This window comes from Hyperolius riggenbachi, chromosome 7 (genome assembly GCF_040937935.1).
Source record: "Hyperolius riggenbachi isolate aHypRig1 chromosome 7, aHypRig1.pri, whole genome shotgun sequence".
Classification (NCBI taxonomy): Eukaryota; Metazoa; Chordata; class Amphibia; order Anura; family Hyperoliidae; genus Hyperolius; species Hyperolius riggenbachi.
In genome coordinates, this window is record NC_090652.1 from 31,736,839 (window position 1) to 31,750,823 (window position 13,985).

General features: G+C 45.6%; 1 protein-coding gene across 5 annotated transcripts in view; it reads left to right on the forward strand.

Moving 5' to 3' along the window:
* Window positions 1-13,985, forward strand: part of EIF3CL (eukaryotic translation initiation factor 3 subunit C like) — a 41,817-nt gene that overhangs the window by 10,478 nt on the left and 17,354 nt on the right. For 3 of the 5 annotated variants that reach the window (XM_068243860.1, XM_068243863.1, XM_068243861.1), the window contains exons 5-14: window positions 516-641; window positions 5,007-5,064; window positions 7,402-7,514; window positions 7,645-7,769; window positions 10,207-10,369; window positions 11,299-11,402; window positions 11,793-11,934; window positions 12,111-12,236; window positions 12,886-12,982; window positions 13,480-13,667. In XM_068243860.1, coding sequence (XP_068099961.1) covers window positions 516-641; window positions 5,007-5,064; window positions 7,402-7,514; window positions 7,645-7,769; window positions 10,207-10,369; window positions 11,299-11,402; window positions 11,793-11,934; window positions 12,111-12,236; window positions 12,886-12,982; window positions 13,480-13,667 — 1,242 coding nt within the window. The remainder of the gene's footprint in view (window positions 1-515; window positions 642-5,006; window positions 5,065-7,401; window positions 7,515-7,644; window positions 7,770-10,206; window positions 10,370-11,298; window positions 11,403-11,792; window positions 11,935-12,110; window positions 12,237-12,885; window positions 12,983-13,479; window positions 13,668-13,985) is intronic. The other 2 variants (XM_068243862.1, XM_068243864.1) reach the window with 1 other exon arrangement.

Genomic DNA, 13,985 nt, shown 5'->3' on the forward strand with positions numbered 1-13,985 from the left:
GATTTATGGGGGCCAGCAGAGCGCGGGGGGCTCTGGGGGAGAACAATATAGTAACAGAGGCTGGGCATTATATGCAGATCCTCTGTGTGCAATTAGGATTTTTAAAACCCACCTCAGGTTCTCTTTAAAGGGAATGTCTGGGCTTGCTAAAAAAAAAAAAAAAAAACTTACCTGGGGCTTCCGCCAGCCCCTGGCAGCTGCTATGTCCCTCGCCACAGCTCCACTCGTCTGGTGCAGAGCCCGACCTACGCAGTACACTCCAGACAACGTGGACTTGATTGACAGCAGCGCTCGTGCAGGCGCAGTAGAAGACAACCTTGCGAGGTGGGGCTCTGCTCTGTCGGGGACAACCGGCGGCTGAGAGCAGAGCTGCGACGTGGGACATAGCGGCTGCCAGGTGCTGGATGATAAGTAGATTTTCGGACGTGTCCTTTAATACTTTTGTTGAAATTGCTTGTTTACTATATTTGAAGCATCAGTCAGACTTTGAGCCATGTGCTTGTTTTGTGTTGCAGCTCTGGGAGGATAAAGAAGGCAAGAAGAAGATGAATAAGAATAACGCGAAGGCCCTGAGCACTCTGCGGCAGAAGCTGCGCAAGTATAACCGGGACTTTGAAGGACCCATATCTGCCTACAAGCAGGTGAGACAACCGCACACACTGCAGCTTCCTCACTTACACCAGCGATTCTGAGCCCCATCTGCCAAAAAGACGGGCAGGAAATGTTCCTTATTGACTTGCTAACCCCAGTCCAATTTTATATTTTCTTTCCCATATTATTATTGTAAACTTGAACCATTAATCTACCTATTTTAGTTTAGAGTGGAGCTGAACTCTTGCACAGGAAAGAAGGAAAACATAGAGAAATGCACCCTGTATGTATTTAGAGAGTTTAGCCTGTCTAAATCCACCTCATCTGTGACTAATCACCACTGTAATTTGATCTCTGCTTAGTCAGCTGACTGCCACAGAAGAGCAGCTAATTTGTAAACACAGGATATTAACCCTATGTCTGCTTCCATTAAAGCAGGAAGTAGACTCAATGCAGATTTATTGCAGAATTTGTATCACCTGTAACAAAGAAATGTTTTTCTATAAAGAGACTCTGAAGTCTCATTGTTTCCCTTGTTTTTTCATTTAATCTTGTTAAAGAACAAGCGACAGCCATGCTAACCTAGTAATAAAAAACACATATATAAGTAGATAAATACTACTTCTACTTACATAACAGATGTATTGTGCTATCCACGTAATGATTCCTGGGAATTTTATAAAGGAAAAGCAGAAAATCCTTTTCTTGGCAGTGGCCATCTTGCCAAGCTAATGCTGACATCATATCCTCCCTGACTCTTGTTTCCCCCCTCCCTTCTCTTGCTCATTGTGTATTCATTAGCTGCTCTCCTCCCAGAGTTTTTTTTTTTTTTTTATTTACACATCCAATCACTGAGTCACCTCAGCCTTGCTTGTAAACAGAAGTGATCAGTTAGGCAGGGAAATAAATGGAAGAGGAGGAATATATTATAGATAAAAAGAACTCCCAGCATTCAAAAGAACTCCCAGCATTCAACTTTTTGGCACTGGGGCCAGTGCTCCAAAAGTATGTGATAACTCCAAACCATAACAGCAGAAAAAGTTTTGAATGCAGGATTAGCATCTTTATCACTTAATACACTCAGACCAGTTGCTGTTGAAATTTGATTTTTATGGTGACAATACCGCTTTAAGCAGTATATCCTAAGTGGAAGCGCCGCAATCCCGCTGCAAAACAAATGTTTTTTAATAGAGAAATAGCCCTGCAAAGCTCCAGGGCTCGCAGGGCTTTACTTCCTAGAAGAAGCTGAGCTTTAGGCTGTAGCTCTGCCTCCTCCGCAGTCAATCTCTGCTGATCGCCGCCTCTTCCCGTCTCTCTCAGTCTTCTTTCACTGAGAGGAGGTGGAGATTCGCAGAGATTGATTGCGGAGAGGCAGAGCTACAGCTCAAAGCTCTGCCTCTCCAGGGCAGCACGATCTGCGACCTGCAAAATCGTGGTACTTTGCAGGTCATTAAAAAAACTCGTTTTGCAGCGGGATTTTGGTGATTCCACTTAGGATATAATGCTTAACAAGATTAAAATAAAAAAAAACGGAAGGTATGAGTCTTCATAGTCTCTTTAAAGACTATTATGCAGTTGTGTATCTTTTAGGGCTCTTTCACATCAGAGCTTGCGTTGGAGAACGCTCAAAGCATACGTTTTGTTGTATGCGTTTTAATGCGTTTTGCACTGCAGTGCACTGCAGTGAGTGTGCGTTTTTAATCCGTTTTCAATGCGTTACAGGACATAGGAAAACGCAGCTTTTAGTTTTCAACTTTCTACATTGTTCCTCTGTTGCATTCTGGGACTGATTGCCTGCGTTAACGGATTAAAAACGCGCATAGTGTGCGTTTTACATTGACTAACATTGTAACGCATAAAGCTAGCGTTGGCTGAAAAACTGCGCCTGGGTGCAGTGTAACGCAACGCACAAAAAGGCTGCGTTATATGTGAAAGCTAAAATGAAAGTCTATGGACTTTCATTTCACCTTGGGTAACGCAAACTTTATCCTTTGCGTTGAAACGCAGAAAATCTGCCCTAATGTGAAAGAGCCCTTAGAGCAGAGAGGAAGTCCTGAGTTCAGGTCCGCTTAAATGAATACAAAAAGTCTTAAATGCATGAAGACCCCTTGTTGCTCATATGCCACACTGATTTGACCATGAATATCTACTGTCTGTTATAAATGTTTGTACCTTGAAGGGTTTCCGTTTGCTATAGTGTGGCCAAAGCTGGACTTTTCTTTTGTTTTTTCTGTGGAAAGGAATTTGGGCCTTTGCATTTAATAGTAGATGTGAAGCAAGGAAACTTCCTTCGGGTCAGATACCTTTGTAGAGTGAAGGCTCTGGACCCTATAGAGCCTTTCTGATCCTCTCCCTGTGCTCTCATTCCACCGATGTCTCAAATTCCGCACCTCCAGGACTCCTCGTAAGGCTTCGGAAGCTCCCAAGTCTCCGATCACTTCTAAAAACAATTCATTTGTACTGCACATGCGCAGACCCGTGTTTGCGTAGTACGGACCTGCTCATCCTAAAATGCTTTGGGGACACGAGTTCATCCAAAGGCTACCAAAGGAGGGCTGAAAGTGTACTGACCCCCTTGGTTGAATCATTTTGCTTGGAAAGGGGGAGGGGGGGGGGATTGGTACAGTTGTGGTTTGAGGGAATGGAGAGAGGACTTGTGAGGCTGTATGGAATCCAGAGCTCTCCCTCTCCCAGTGTTCGGGTGTGAGGCACCCGGCTAAAAGATCCTGGAAGGAACACTGCTTCTCCATAAGCGAGTAGTTTTTTTATTTTTTTAAATTCTTTTTAACTGCTCCTTTCTTTGCACGGAATGTAAGACAGCAAAGGGGAAATGACGGCAGCCAACCTGAAGCCTCAGTGGTTCGGGTGGTACTCGCTGTTAGGTCAGGAACTACAAAGGGAAGGTGCTGATCATCATCTGTATAGCAGTGGGTTGTATGGAGCGAAAGGACGTTCCACAGTCATGCAGTGTGTACAGTGCTCTGTATTAGGGCCTGAGCCCACTGCTGCATGTATAAACACATGCGGTTTTATAAACGCAACAGTGGGCTCACACCCTTAAAGGGAAGGTTCAGGGAGGGGATTAAAAAAATAAAAATAAATTTCCACTTACCTGGGGCTTCCTCCAGCCCGTGGCAGGCAGGAGGTGCCCTCGCCGCCGCTCCGCAGGCTCCCGGTGGTCTCCGGTGCCCGACCCGACCTGGCCAGGCCGGCTGCCAGGTCGGGCTCTTCTGCGCTCCATTTCCTGGGACTTCTGCGTCCCACGCCGGCGCGCTGACGTCATCGGTCGTACGCCGGGCTGTACTGTGCATGCGCCGGCGTGGGACGCAGAAGTCCCAGGAAATGGAGCGCAGAAGAGCCCGACCTGGCAGCCGGGCCTGGCCAGGTCGGGTCGGGCACCGGAGACCACCGGGAGCCTGCGGAGCGGCGGCGAGGGCACCTCCTGCCTGCCACGGGCTGGAGGAAGCCCCAGGTAAGTGGAAATTTATTTTTATTTTTTTAATCCCCTCCCTGAACCTTCCCTTTAAAGGAATACTATTGATTCACATTTTTTTTTTTTTCAATTGACACAGGAATTGTTTGGGAAGTGCTGCTAAGTACTGGTGTATACATTTTAATAGCAACTTCTTTGTTTACTGTTAGCAAAATACTTTCAAAGTTTACTGATACCAAAACTGATGGCTGACTGAGCCATGAGAAGAGGGGGAATTCCCCTCACACTTGATCAGTTAACTCTGTGTAGCTCTGTGTGTGACAGAGAAGAGAGCTCCCAACAGCTGCAGCTCCTGTGTCCTGTGTTTCTGACTGACCTGTCTGAAGAGAGCAGAGGAAATGTAGCTAATTGTCACAGCTTTTTATACTGTTTTTGCTTTCAGAGTTTGATATGTTTGATATTTGCTTTCTGTAGTCTGATATGCAACTCTGGCTGTGCATTGAAGCAGACACCCTTCTGCAATTGATTTGTCCCAATATAGCTAAATCCTACCCTCAATTACAGCTTTTGCCTCTGATATTTAACATGAAAAGTAGGAAAATGTTTACACAGCTCCTTAGACATTATTTGCACATTGTTATTTTAGAACACTTGGGTATCTATAGTATTCCTTTAACATCTCATTAAGCCAATCATTTTATTGAATTGTTATATCATGTCCCTAGCATGCCTAATGTTTCCTAGTGGTGGTCAGTGGACTCAGCAGGGAAGAGTCTGCAGGCTCAGTCACTAGAGCAGGGTGTATAACTCTGTGAAAAATCAGCTTATATTTGTGTTTCAATGCTGATTTAATAAATGGTAACACTTTGTGTAGTGTGAGTAAGGTTGAGTAGCAGGCCAGATACCTTTCACTGCGAGTGTGGGAATGTCTGTCTCCAGTGATGCTGTAGTCATCAGTTGTCTCTCTTCGTTTGCCTCTCAGAATCCTGAAGAATCGGCAGATGAAGATCAGGAGAAGGATGATGATGATGACTCAGAAGGTGAGGAGTTTTCTGACGACGCATCACTGAAGTGAAAAGAATATGGAGGCTGCCCTATTTATTTCCTGTTAATGCCAGTTGCCTGGCAGCCCTGCTGGTCTATTTGGCTGCAGTAGTGTCTGAATCACACCAGAAAAAAGCACGCAGCTACTGTTCTCAAATCTGATAATGTCAGAAACACCTGATCTGCTGCATGCTTGTTCAGGGTCTATGGCTAAAGGTAATAGAGGCAGAGGAGCAGCAGGGCTGCCAGGCAAATGATATTGCTTAAAAGGAAATACATATGGCAGCCTCCATATACCTCTTGCTACAGTTTCCCTTTAAGTTACTAGGAGACACCAATATTCTATCTAAAACAGTTTGAAAATCAATTCAGCTGAATGAATGTATGTAGTGGGATGAACCTCAAAATTAAAAATCATAATACAATGAATAAGGTGCCCTTAAAGAGAACCCGAGGTGGGTTTGAAGAATATTATCTGCATACAGAGGCTGGATCTGCCTATACAGCCCAGCCTCTGTTGCTATCCCAAACCCCCCTAAGGTCCCCCTGCACACTGCAATCCCTCATAAATCACAGCCACGCTGCTGACAAACGGCTTGTCAGAGCTGGCTGTGTTTATCTCTATAGTTTCAGTCTGCTGCTCTCCCCGCCTCCTGCAGAACTCCGGTCCCCGCCTGCATCCCTTCCCACTTGCTGATTGGAGGGAAGGGACGGGGGCAGGGACTGGAGCTATGCAGGAGGCGGGGGAGCAGCTGAGACTGACACTACAGATGTAAACACAGCCTCACAGCATGGCTGTGATTTATGAGGGATTGCAGAGTGCAGGGGGACCTTAGTGGGGTTTGGGATAGCAACAGAGGCTGGGCAGTTTAGGCAGATCCAGCCTCTGTATGCAGATAACATTCTTTAAACACACCTCGGGTTCTCTTTAAAGTGGGTTCAAACCCTATATAAAAAAACAAATAAATTCAACATATCAACTGATTAGTATCACTTACCTATCCTATTCTAGATAGTATATGGTGAATATTGATGAATTTGATCATAAAGATAAAAAAAAATGCGTGCTGAAAGGTCTTACCCAAGAAAAGGGAAGCATCTGGATCCTGCAGGCTTCTCATGTCCTCCTTGCCCCCTGGGCACCTGCTGGAAGATTTTACCCACTCTTCTCCACTCCCTCCCTTGATGTATTTATTGGGGCTGTGCCTGTACGGTAGCCCGGAACGGCTCACGCCCAGGTGTGACCGTACTCATGTAGGTGCAGTACGGCCACTCTCATGCATGAAGAGGGGTGTGGCCTGGATCTTTAATCCGACAACATTTCTTTGAGTGATCTGTGAGTGGCAATCAAGGTCCAGAAGATGGCGTGTGAAGCATCTACAGGATCTCAGAGGCTTCCCTCTAATTAGGGGAGTATTTGCTTTTTGACCCAAGGTTTGCCTCAGGTACACTTAACCACTTCAGCACCACAGGGTTTTTTGCTTAAAAACCAGAGCAATTTTCACATTTCAGCACTCCTCCCATTCATTCACCAATAACTTTATTGCTACTCATCAGATGTAAATAATCTATATCTTGTTTTTTTTGCCACAAATTATGCTTTGTGAGGGTGATATTTGCTTTTAGTAATTGTTGTTATCTGTGCATTTTAAAGGGAAAAATGAGAAAAAAAAGAAAAAATACACTATTTCTCCATTTCCATCCACTATAGCTTTCAAATAAACAATGTTACCATAGGTAAAACCCACACATTGTATTTGCTAATTTGTCCTGGTTATCTCAACATTTAAATAATGTTCCTAGTACAATGTATGGCGATAATATATTAGTTTCTGGTTTGTGTTGTTTGTTTTCTCATTGTACTCTATCAGTAATTAAAAGCCCTTATCTTCATGATTAACAGTAATACACTCGCATGGCATACATATTTTAAAAGCTAAGTCCCTAGGGTAACTATGTATTCTCTTTTCAATGCTGTCACTTTTTTTTTTTTTTTTTTTTTACAAGTATTTATTTGGGGGTACAGAGTACATGAAAATAAGTTTTATTGCTTTTCATTCAGTTTTCCGGTAAAAACAATCACATGACTTAGCCCTCAGTTGTCAAACACAAAATCTATTCTCTCACTTGTCACGGTTAAAATGATACCCTATATACATAATCAGATAGCTTATTGGGCATACAGCACACTGTTAACCACAAGTATGCCTATCTACTCCCCTGAGCTTCAGGTGAAGTTTTGTGGGGAGTAGATAAGCGTAGCAAGGGATTCAAAGTGGTTAAAGAGTAGTAAGTCGTGCTTGCTAACTCTTTGTTCCTCTCCTGTCACTTAGCCTCATCTTCCAGTGACGATGATAAGGACGAAGGTATGAGTGCCAGCAAGTTCTTAAAGAAGATAGAATCAGCACCACCAGACTCCCGAAGCAAGTTCTTGAAGAAAACTGAGGTAAGGAGGATTCTGGGTAAAGACCTCAGTTTCTAGGTTTGTCAATGAGTTAAACTTTTGAAAGAGGTAACACTTAACATTTGCAGTTTCAAGCCCTTGGAGACGTTTAATGTTTATGTTCATTCTTCAGGAGGCGGAGGATGATGATGAATCTTCTGACGATGAAGACTGGGGCTCTGACTCTGAGGACTCTGACTCGGAATCTGAGGACGATGAGGGCAAATACACCTCTCTGGCTTCAAAGTTCCTTAAGAAGTGAGTGTGTAGACTTCTCTTGGAAGACTAGGCTTCAGGTCGTGTTGTGTTTTATGTCCAGGGTTTATTTACTTGTTTTCCTTGGCTCTGTGCTTTGCCTTGAGGGGACTAAACACCTACCGCCCCCCAGACAACTAGCCATGTCATTCGGCCAGCCTACACACATAACAGTCAGTATATCCTTTTCTGTGCCTCACCTTTCTTCACTCTGCAGTTCATCAACACAGCCTGGGCGCTGCCCCTCCCCTTTCCTGCTTATTGGGTATTGTGGCGTCGTAACATACTGGTTGGATCATTATTTAACCACTTGATGACCCAGCCTTTACCCCCCCTTAAGGACCAGCGCTGCTTTAGCTGATCTGTGCTGGGTGGGCTGTGCAGCCCCTAGCACAGATCAGGGTGCAGGCAGAGCGACCAGATCGCCCCCCTTTTTTCCCCACTAGGGGGTTGATGTGCTGGGGGGGTCTGATCGCTCCTGCCTGCCTGGGTGTTGCGGGGGGGGGCACCTCAAAGCCCCCTCCACCGCAGTATTCCCCCTCTCCCTCTCCTCCCTCCCTGCCCCGGAGATCGGAGGCTGCACAGGAACGGATCTGTCCTGTGCAGCCTCTAACAGGCTCCTGCCTGTCATGTAACAGCGATCCCCGGCCGCTGATTGGCCGGGGATCGCTGATCTACTACAACGCTGCTACTGTAGCAGCGTTGTACAAATGTAAACAAAGCGGATTATTTCCGCTTGTGTTTACACTTAGCCTGCGAGCCGCGATCGGCGGCCCGCAGGCTATTCACAGAGCCCCCCCGCCGTGAATTGACAGGAAGCAGCCGCTCGCGCAAGCGGCTGCTTCCTGATTAATTAGCCTGCAGCCGGCGACGCAGATCTGCGTCGCTGGTCCTGCAGCTGCCACTTTGCCAACGCGCGTTATGAGTGCACGGTCGGCAAGTGGTTAATCCCCTTCTTTTATAATGTTGCATTCATTGTTGAATTTGCAACAGAGAATTAGGTCAAGCAAGAGTGCCAGCTCCTATACTTTATAAAGGATTACTAACAGATAAGAAGTGCAACTCATAATTTAGCATTGCAGCTTCCAACTGTTAATATCAATGGGTGTTAAGCCACTGAAAGCTTGCATATAGATTTGTTTCAGTATATCCCAGATTGAAAAAATTAGAACAAGCAGACATGAGAATTATCAGTAAATATAATGTATTCTTGTAAAAATGTACAGAGAATATACAAAAATTACATATAAAAAGGATATGATTAAGATGCCTATTGCTAAGATATCTGCTAACATATTAGAATGTCCACCAAAATATATTGCATGAAATGCATACCAGTTCCTAAGAGCGTTTAAGTAGCAGAGCAACAGCATAGAGTTCTGTCTTGTTACCTTTATCTTTATAGTGTTAAACAGAAAATGAAACTAACGCCTCCTGCTAATTAACATATGCGTATGTCATAGCAAATTACATCATCAGAAATAATTTCTGGAATGTAATCTGCCTTCACTTTCTCTTTCTAACCTATGAGTCATACTAGGAGACCTCTGCCAAGTATTCGCTAATGTGCTTGCTAAAATATTTCAGCTATTGGTTAGGTCATTCTCAGCATGGGAATAAATGAGAATAATTTCACATCATTACACTTTAAGCAAGATACAAAAATTGGTTATACAAAAACTGATTATTAATCATTTCAGCAGTAATTTTGAGTCTGTGACCTAAAAGAAAATCAAAAGATAAAAATTAATTGAAGGAAATAATGCAATGTTATATATTTGACAAGAGTATACGGGGCTTTAAAGCAAATTTGAACCGCTCTAAAAATGAAATACTCACCTATGGGGAGGCTTAGGCTCAGCATACCATAGAACCTTCCAGGGCCTCTGCATCACTAAGTTTTACTGCTCTCCCCCTTTTCAAATAATGCCTTTGGTAGTCCTCTGAAGGCTCTGGAAACACTTGCTTCCCTGAGGGCTTCAGAAGACGGCCACATCCGTACTGCACATGAGGATCCTCTCATCCTCGGAAGTATTTGGGCATGAGAATGCTTCCAAAGCTATCTGAGGACTACTGAAGGCTTATTCCAAGACATGAGGGGGGGGGGGGGGGGGAAGGGTTGGGACACACAAAAGGATGCAGATAGAACCGTGAAGGCTGTGTGGGATCCAGAGCCCTTCCCTGTTATAAGGCAACAATTTTGTTTTGTTTTTTTCCGGTACCCTTTACAGGGCTTAGGTATTGGCAGGGTTTGATGTGCGGTTCATACAGGAATTTCTCTTTCAGAGTGCACTTCACTGTCTTGCGTAAAGCTGTCTTAGGGCAAGAGAAGGTTAAGTCCGCAGATTGATATTTTGGTTTTAACCCTATATATTCAGTTTTATGCTAATCTTGGACGTTTAGTCTTCCTTGCTTCATCCGGTGATTTGCCATGTTGCAGGACTGGGGGAGACGCTGATCGCCCAGGGGGAGAGAAGAAGAAAGACAAGAAGAAGCAGCAGCAGCGGAAGCTGAAGAAGCGGGAGGATGAGGAAGGTGAAGAGGATGAGGAGGGAGCAGGAGGAGAGTGGGAGAAGGTCAAAGGCGGAGTCCCGCTGGTGAAGGTAAGAGATGGCAGTAGTGGGCATAGGTTTTATCTCACCTTGCCAATATTAAGTGGGGTTATGGTCTAACAGAGCCTGTCATAGGACATTTGTACCAGTCGAATACCCCCCCCCCCCCCCCACACACACACCTTCATATTGTAGTAGCTTAAATTCCCATTGAATGGAGCAGCCAACACCCCCCCCCCCCCCCTAAAATGGCCTACTGTACAAATCTTATTTTGTATATTTTGGTATATATGTGCTCCGTTCCGGTTTAAAGTAAATGCGAGGTGAACCTCTGGCACGAAAGCACATGCTTGCTGTAAGGAGAGGGAAGCCTCTGTATCCTATAGAGGTTTCCCATATGATCCTCCGATCCCCTGTTGCTGAGCGTGGACCCCCAAAAGAATTCCAGCAAGGGTATAGAGTGGCCGTACTGCACCTGCACAACTGTGGCCCTGCCGGCAATAAAAGCCAGAGCTGATCATGCATGAGCTGCTCAATGCTAGCTCACAGGTGCGACCGAGCTTGTGCCAGAAGTGGAACATGTCCCCGATGTTCCGGAGAGTCTTGGCGTGCCAGCAGGTTCATGTTCCGGAGAGTCTTGGCATGCCAGCAGGATCGTGTTCCGGAGAGTCTTGGCGTGCCAGCAGGTTCGTGTTCCAGAGAGTCTTGGCGTGCCAGCAGGTTCGCCTCGGGTTCTGTTTAAAATGGCAGTGTGTCTGTCTTTATGGCTCTGGAACCAGCACACAGCGTGTTAATCGGGATAGTGGCAGCTTCCATCAGACAGCCATTTAGCTTGACCAGAGATTTCATACTTCCATGAAGGAATGTGGATTTCGTCCAGCAGCTGTCGAACTTCTGTATGCGGTGTTTGCAGGAAGACCCAAGCTGCTAAACTTAACCCGTGACTGGTGCACCAAATGCTGTCCTTGATCTATTTTCAGGAGAAACCAAAGATGTTTGCCAAAGGCACAGAGATCACTCCCCCCATCGTGGTGAAGAAGCTGAACGAGATCCTGCAGGCCAGAGGGAAGAAGGGCACAGATAGGTAAGCACCGGCCACATACATCATTCCCCTGACTTGCAGCTATGCCAGGGGAATCTGGGAAAACTTGGTCTTTTTGTACGTTAGTACTATATTTTCTGCACCATAAGACGCTCCTGACCATAAGTCACCTATGTTTAGAGGACTAAAACCAGGGAAAACTAGAATATACTAAACCTGTACTGGGTTCCCCACACAGACTTTTTTTCAGGAACAGGGTACTGTTTCTTGTCCCATCACACATGTACAAGCTATCTGACCGTACACTGACAATTGCTTTGGAGCCAATCCGGTCCCCTCTGTCAAAACTAGGTCCGCTTTAAGGTTTTAAAAATGTCCATCTTTCTTTTAGTTCTACTTGAATGTTTTTGTTTCCTTCCTCTCTCCTTGCAGGGCGGCCCAGATTGAGCTCCTGCACCTGCTGGTGGCAATCTCGGAAGAGAACAATCTGGGACAAGGCATCGCCGTCAAGATAAAATTCAATATTGTGGCATCGCTGTATGACTACAACCCCAACTTGGCCGCTTACATGAAGGTATGTAGAGATAGTGGCACTGTGAACACCTGAAGTGGCCATGTAACATGCTTTTTTTTTTTTGTCTTGATGACTGCTCATTGGCTGGAAGAGAGTATTTCAGATGTTTATCTGTGTTTAGTATTTATGTTATTTACTCTTTTTGTGCACTCATTTGTCTTGGTCTCTTTCCTCAGGCGGACATGTGGAAGAAATGTCTGGAATGCATCGGCGATCTCCTGGACATCCTCTTCGCCAATCCCAACATGTTTATTGGGGAGAATATCTTGGAAGACTCTGAAAACCTCTCTGTTACAGACCAGGTAATCACCGGTGTGTCTCACGCTCACTACATCCAGATGTCAGATTTTTCTCACCTGAAACCAACTGTGAACGCTTTGGGTGACGTTTTACAAACACGTAGCTGGTTGTGGCTTGTGAAGAGTCAGGAGACACGTCTCCCTTTAAAGGCCAGATCAAAAGCCCTGGTAACTGGCTCAGTCGCATCAGTTCGGGTCTACTGCGCATGCTCAGACCTCCCATGCATGCGCAGAAGACCCAGACTGGACCTGACTGAGCCAGGTACTGGGGCTGTTTGCGGCTGAACGGTAGATGGTGGGAGGGGCGGCAAGGGATTCAGACGTGCTAATGGGGCTGGAGGAAACCCCTGGGTAAGTATTGATTGTTTTGTTCTGTTAATCTCTGGGACACTTTAAGTATGGTGCAGGAGAACTTTCAGCCTAAATAATTTTAGAAAAGGTTTTCTATTTACTTTGGGGGGTGGGAGCAGATGTGTAGATCATTTTTGGTGTCTTAGTAGGAGGTGGATGGTGTTAGAGTATGTACAGTCAACGCCGGCAGAGTGAAGGCAACGACTGAAAGTCTTGTGGTTTATGATGATTGTTTTTATCCTATGAGCTGATATCCCAGATTGTTGTCTAATGAATGACTTGACTCTCTGATCTCCCCAAGCAGCCTCTGCGAGTCCGCGGCTGTATCCTGACGCTGATCGAACGAATGGACGAAGAGTTCACCAAAATCATGCAGAACACAGACCCACATTCACAAGGTCAGTAGCATAAGACCATCCATTCTTTTGGTAGGGGCACTGCCGGCGCTACCATAGGGGCAGCCCTAAGGCCCCAAGCCAGCCCTCCCCAAGTCTACCTCAAGTTAATTTTGGTCCCTGTTGCCCCTTTAAAGTTTTCAGCAGTGCAGCAACTTGCCTGTCTTTCCATCAGTCCGTGGCTCCGTGAGCTTCCGTCTTCATCTTCGTAGGGGCGCCTTTCTTCTGTGACCTGGTGGCAGAATTTGTAATTGCCACACTGCCAAACATTTTGAAAGGGGACCAAAATAAAGTTGGTCGGGAGCCCTGGGGGCTTGTGGGGGAATTTGGAAGCAAAACATGTGCTCATCATGCTGCTTTAGTGAGTGTGAGGTCAGTCAGGGTGGCCCCAGAAATAATTTTGCCTGGGGGGGCCCGTTGTAACTAGACCCAGCCCTGGGTAGTGAAGGTTTCTGTCTCTAGATCTTTCTGGGCTCATCTCGGTGTTTTGCGCTCTGCAGAATATGTGGACAATCTGAAGGATGAAGCGCAGGTGTGTGCCATCATTGAGCGGGTGCAGCAGTACCTGCAGGAGAAGGGCAGCACGGAGGAGATCTGCAGGGTGTACCTCAGAAGAATCATGCACACTTACTACAAATTCGACTACAAAGCGCATCAGAGGCAGCTCAGCACCGGCCAGGAGTCCAAGGTAAGGCTTTTGTCTTCTGAGTGCTGTTTCCATGCAGAGAGGAGCACTAGTCAGACTTAAACAAAGGCATGTAGTACCCGTATGATGATAATAAATGCATAACATGAAGCAAACAGATGTTACTTTACTTTGCTATTGGGATGAGCAAAAACTATTTTTCACAAAGGGAAATCATTCTGATGTGTGTTGGTTGTGTGTGTATCACATAAGCCGCGGCCTCTCTACTGATGCGCTCTGTGCCTCGTTCCATCTTGTTCCACTTCTGCCTTTTAAACTGGTCCGGATCTTCCCCTCTGAATGCGAAAGTGTAAGAAGATG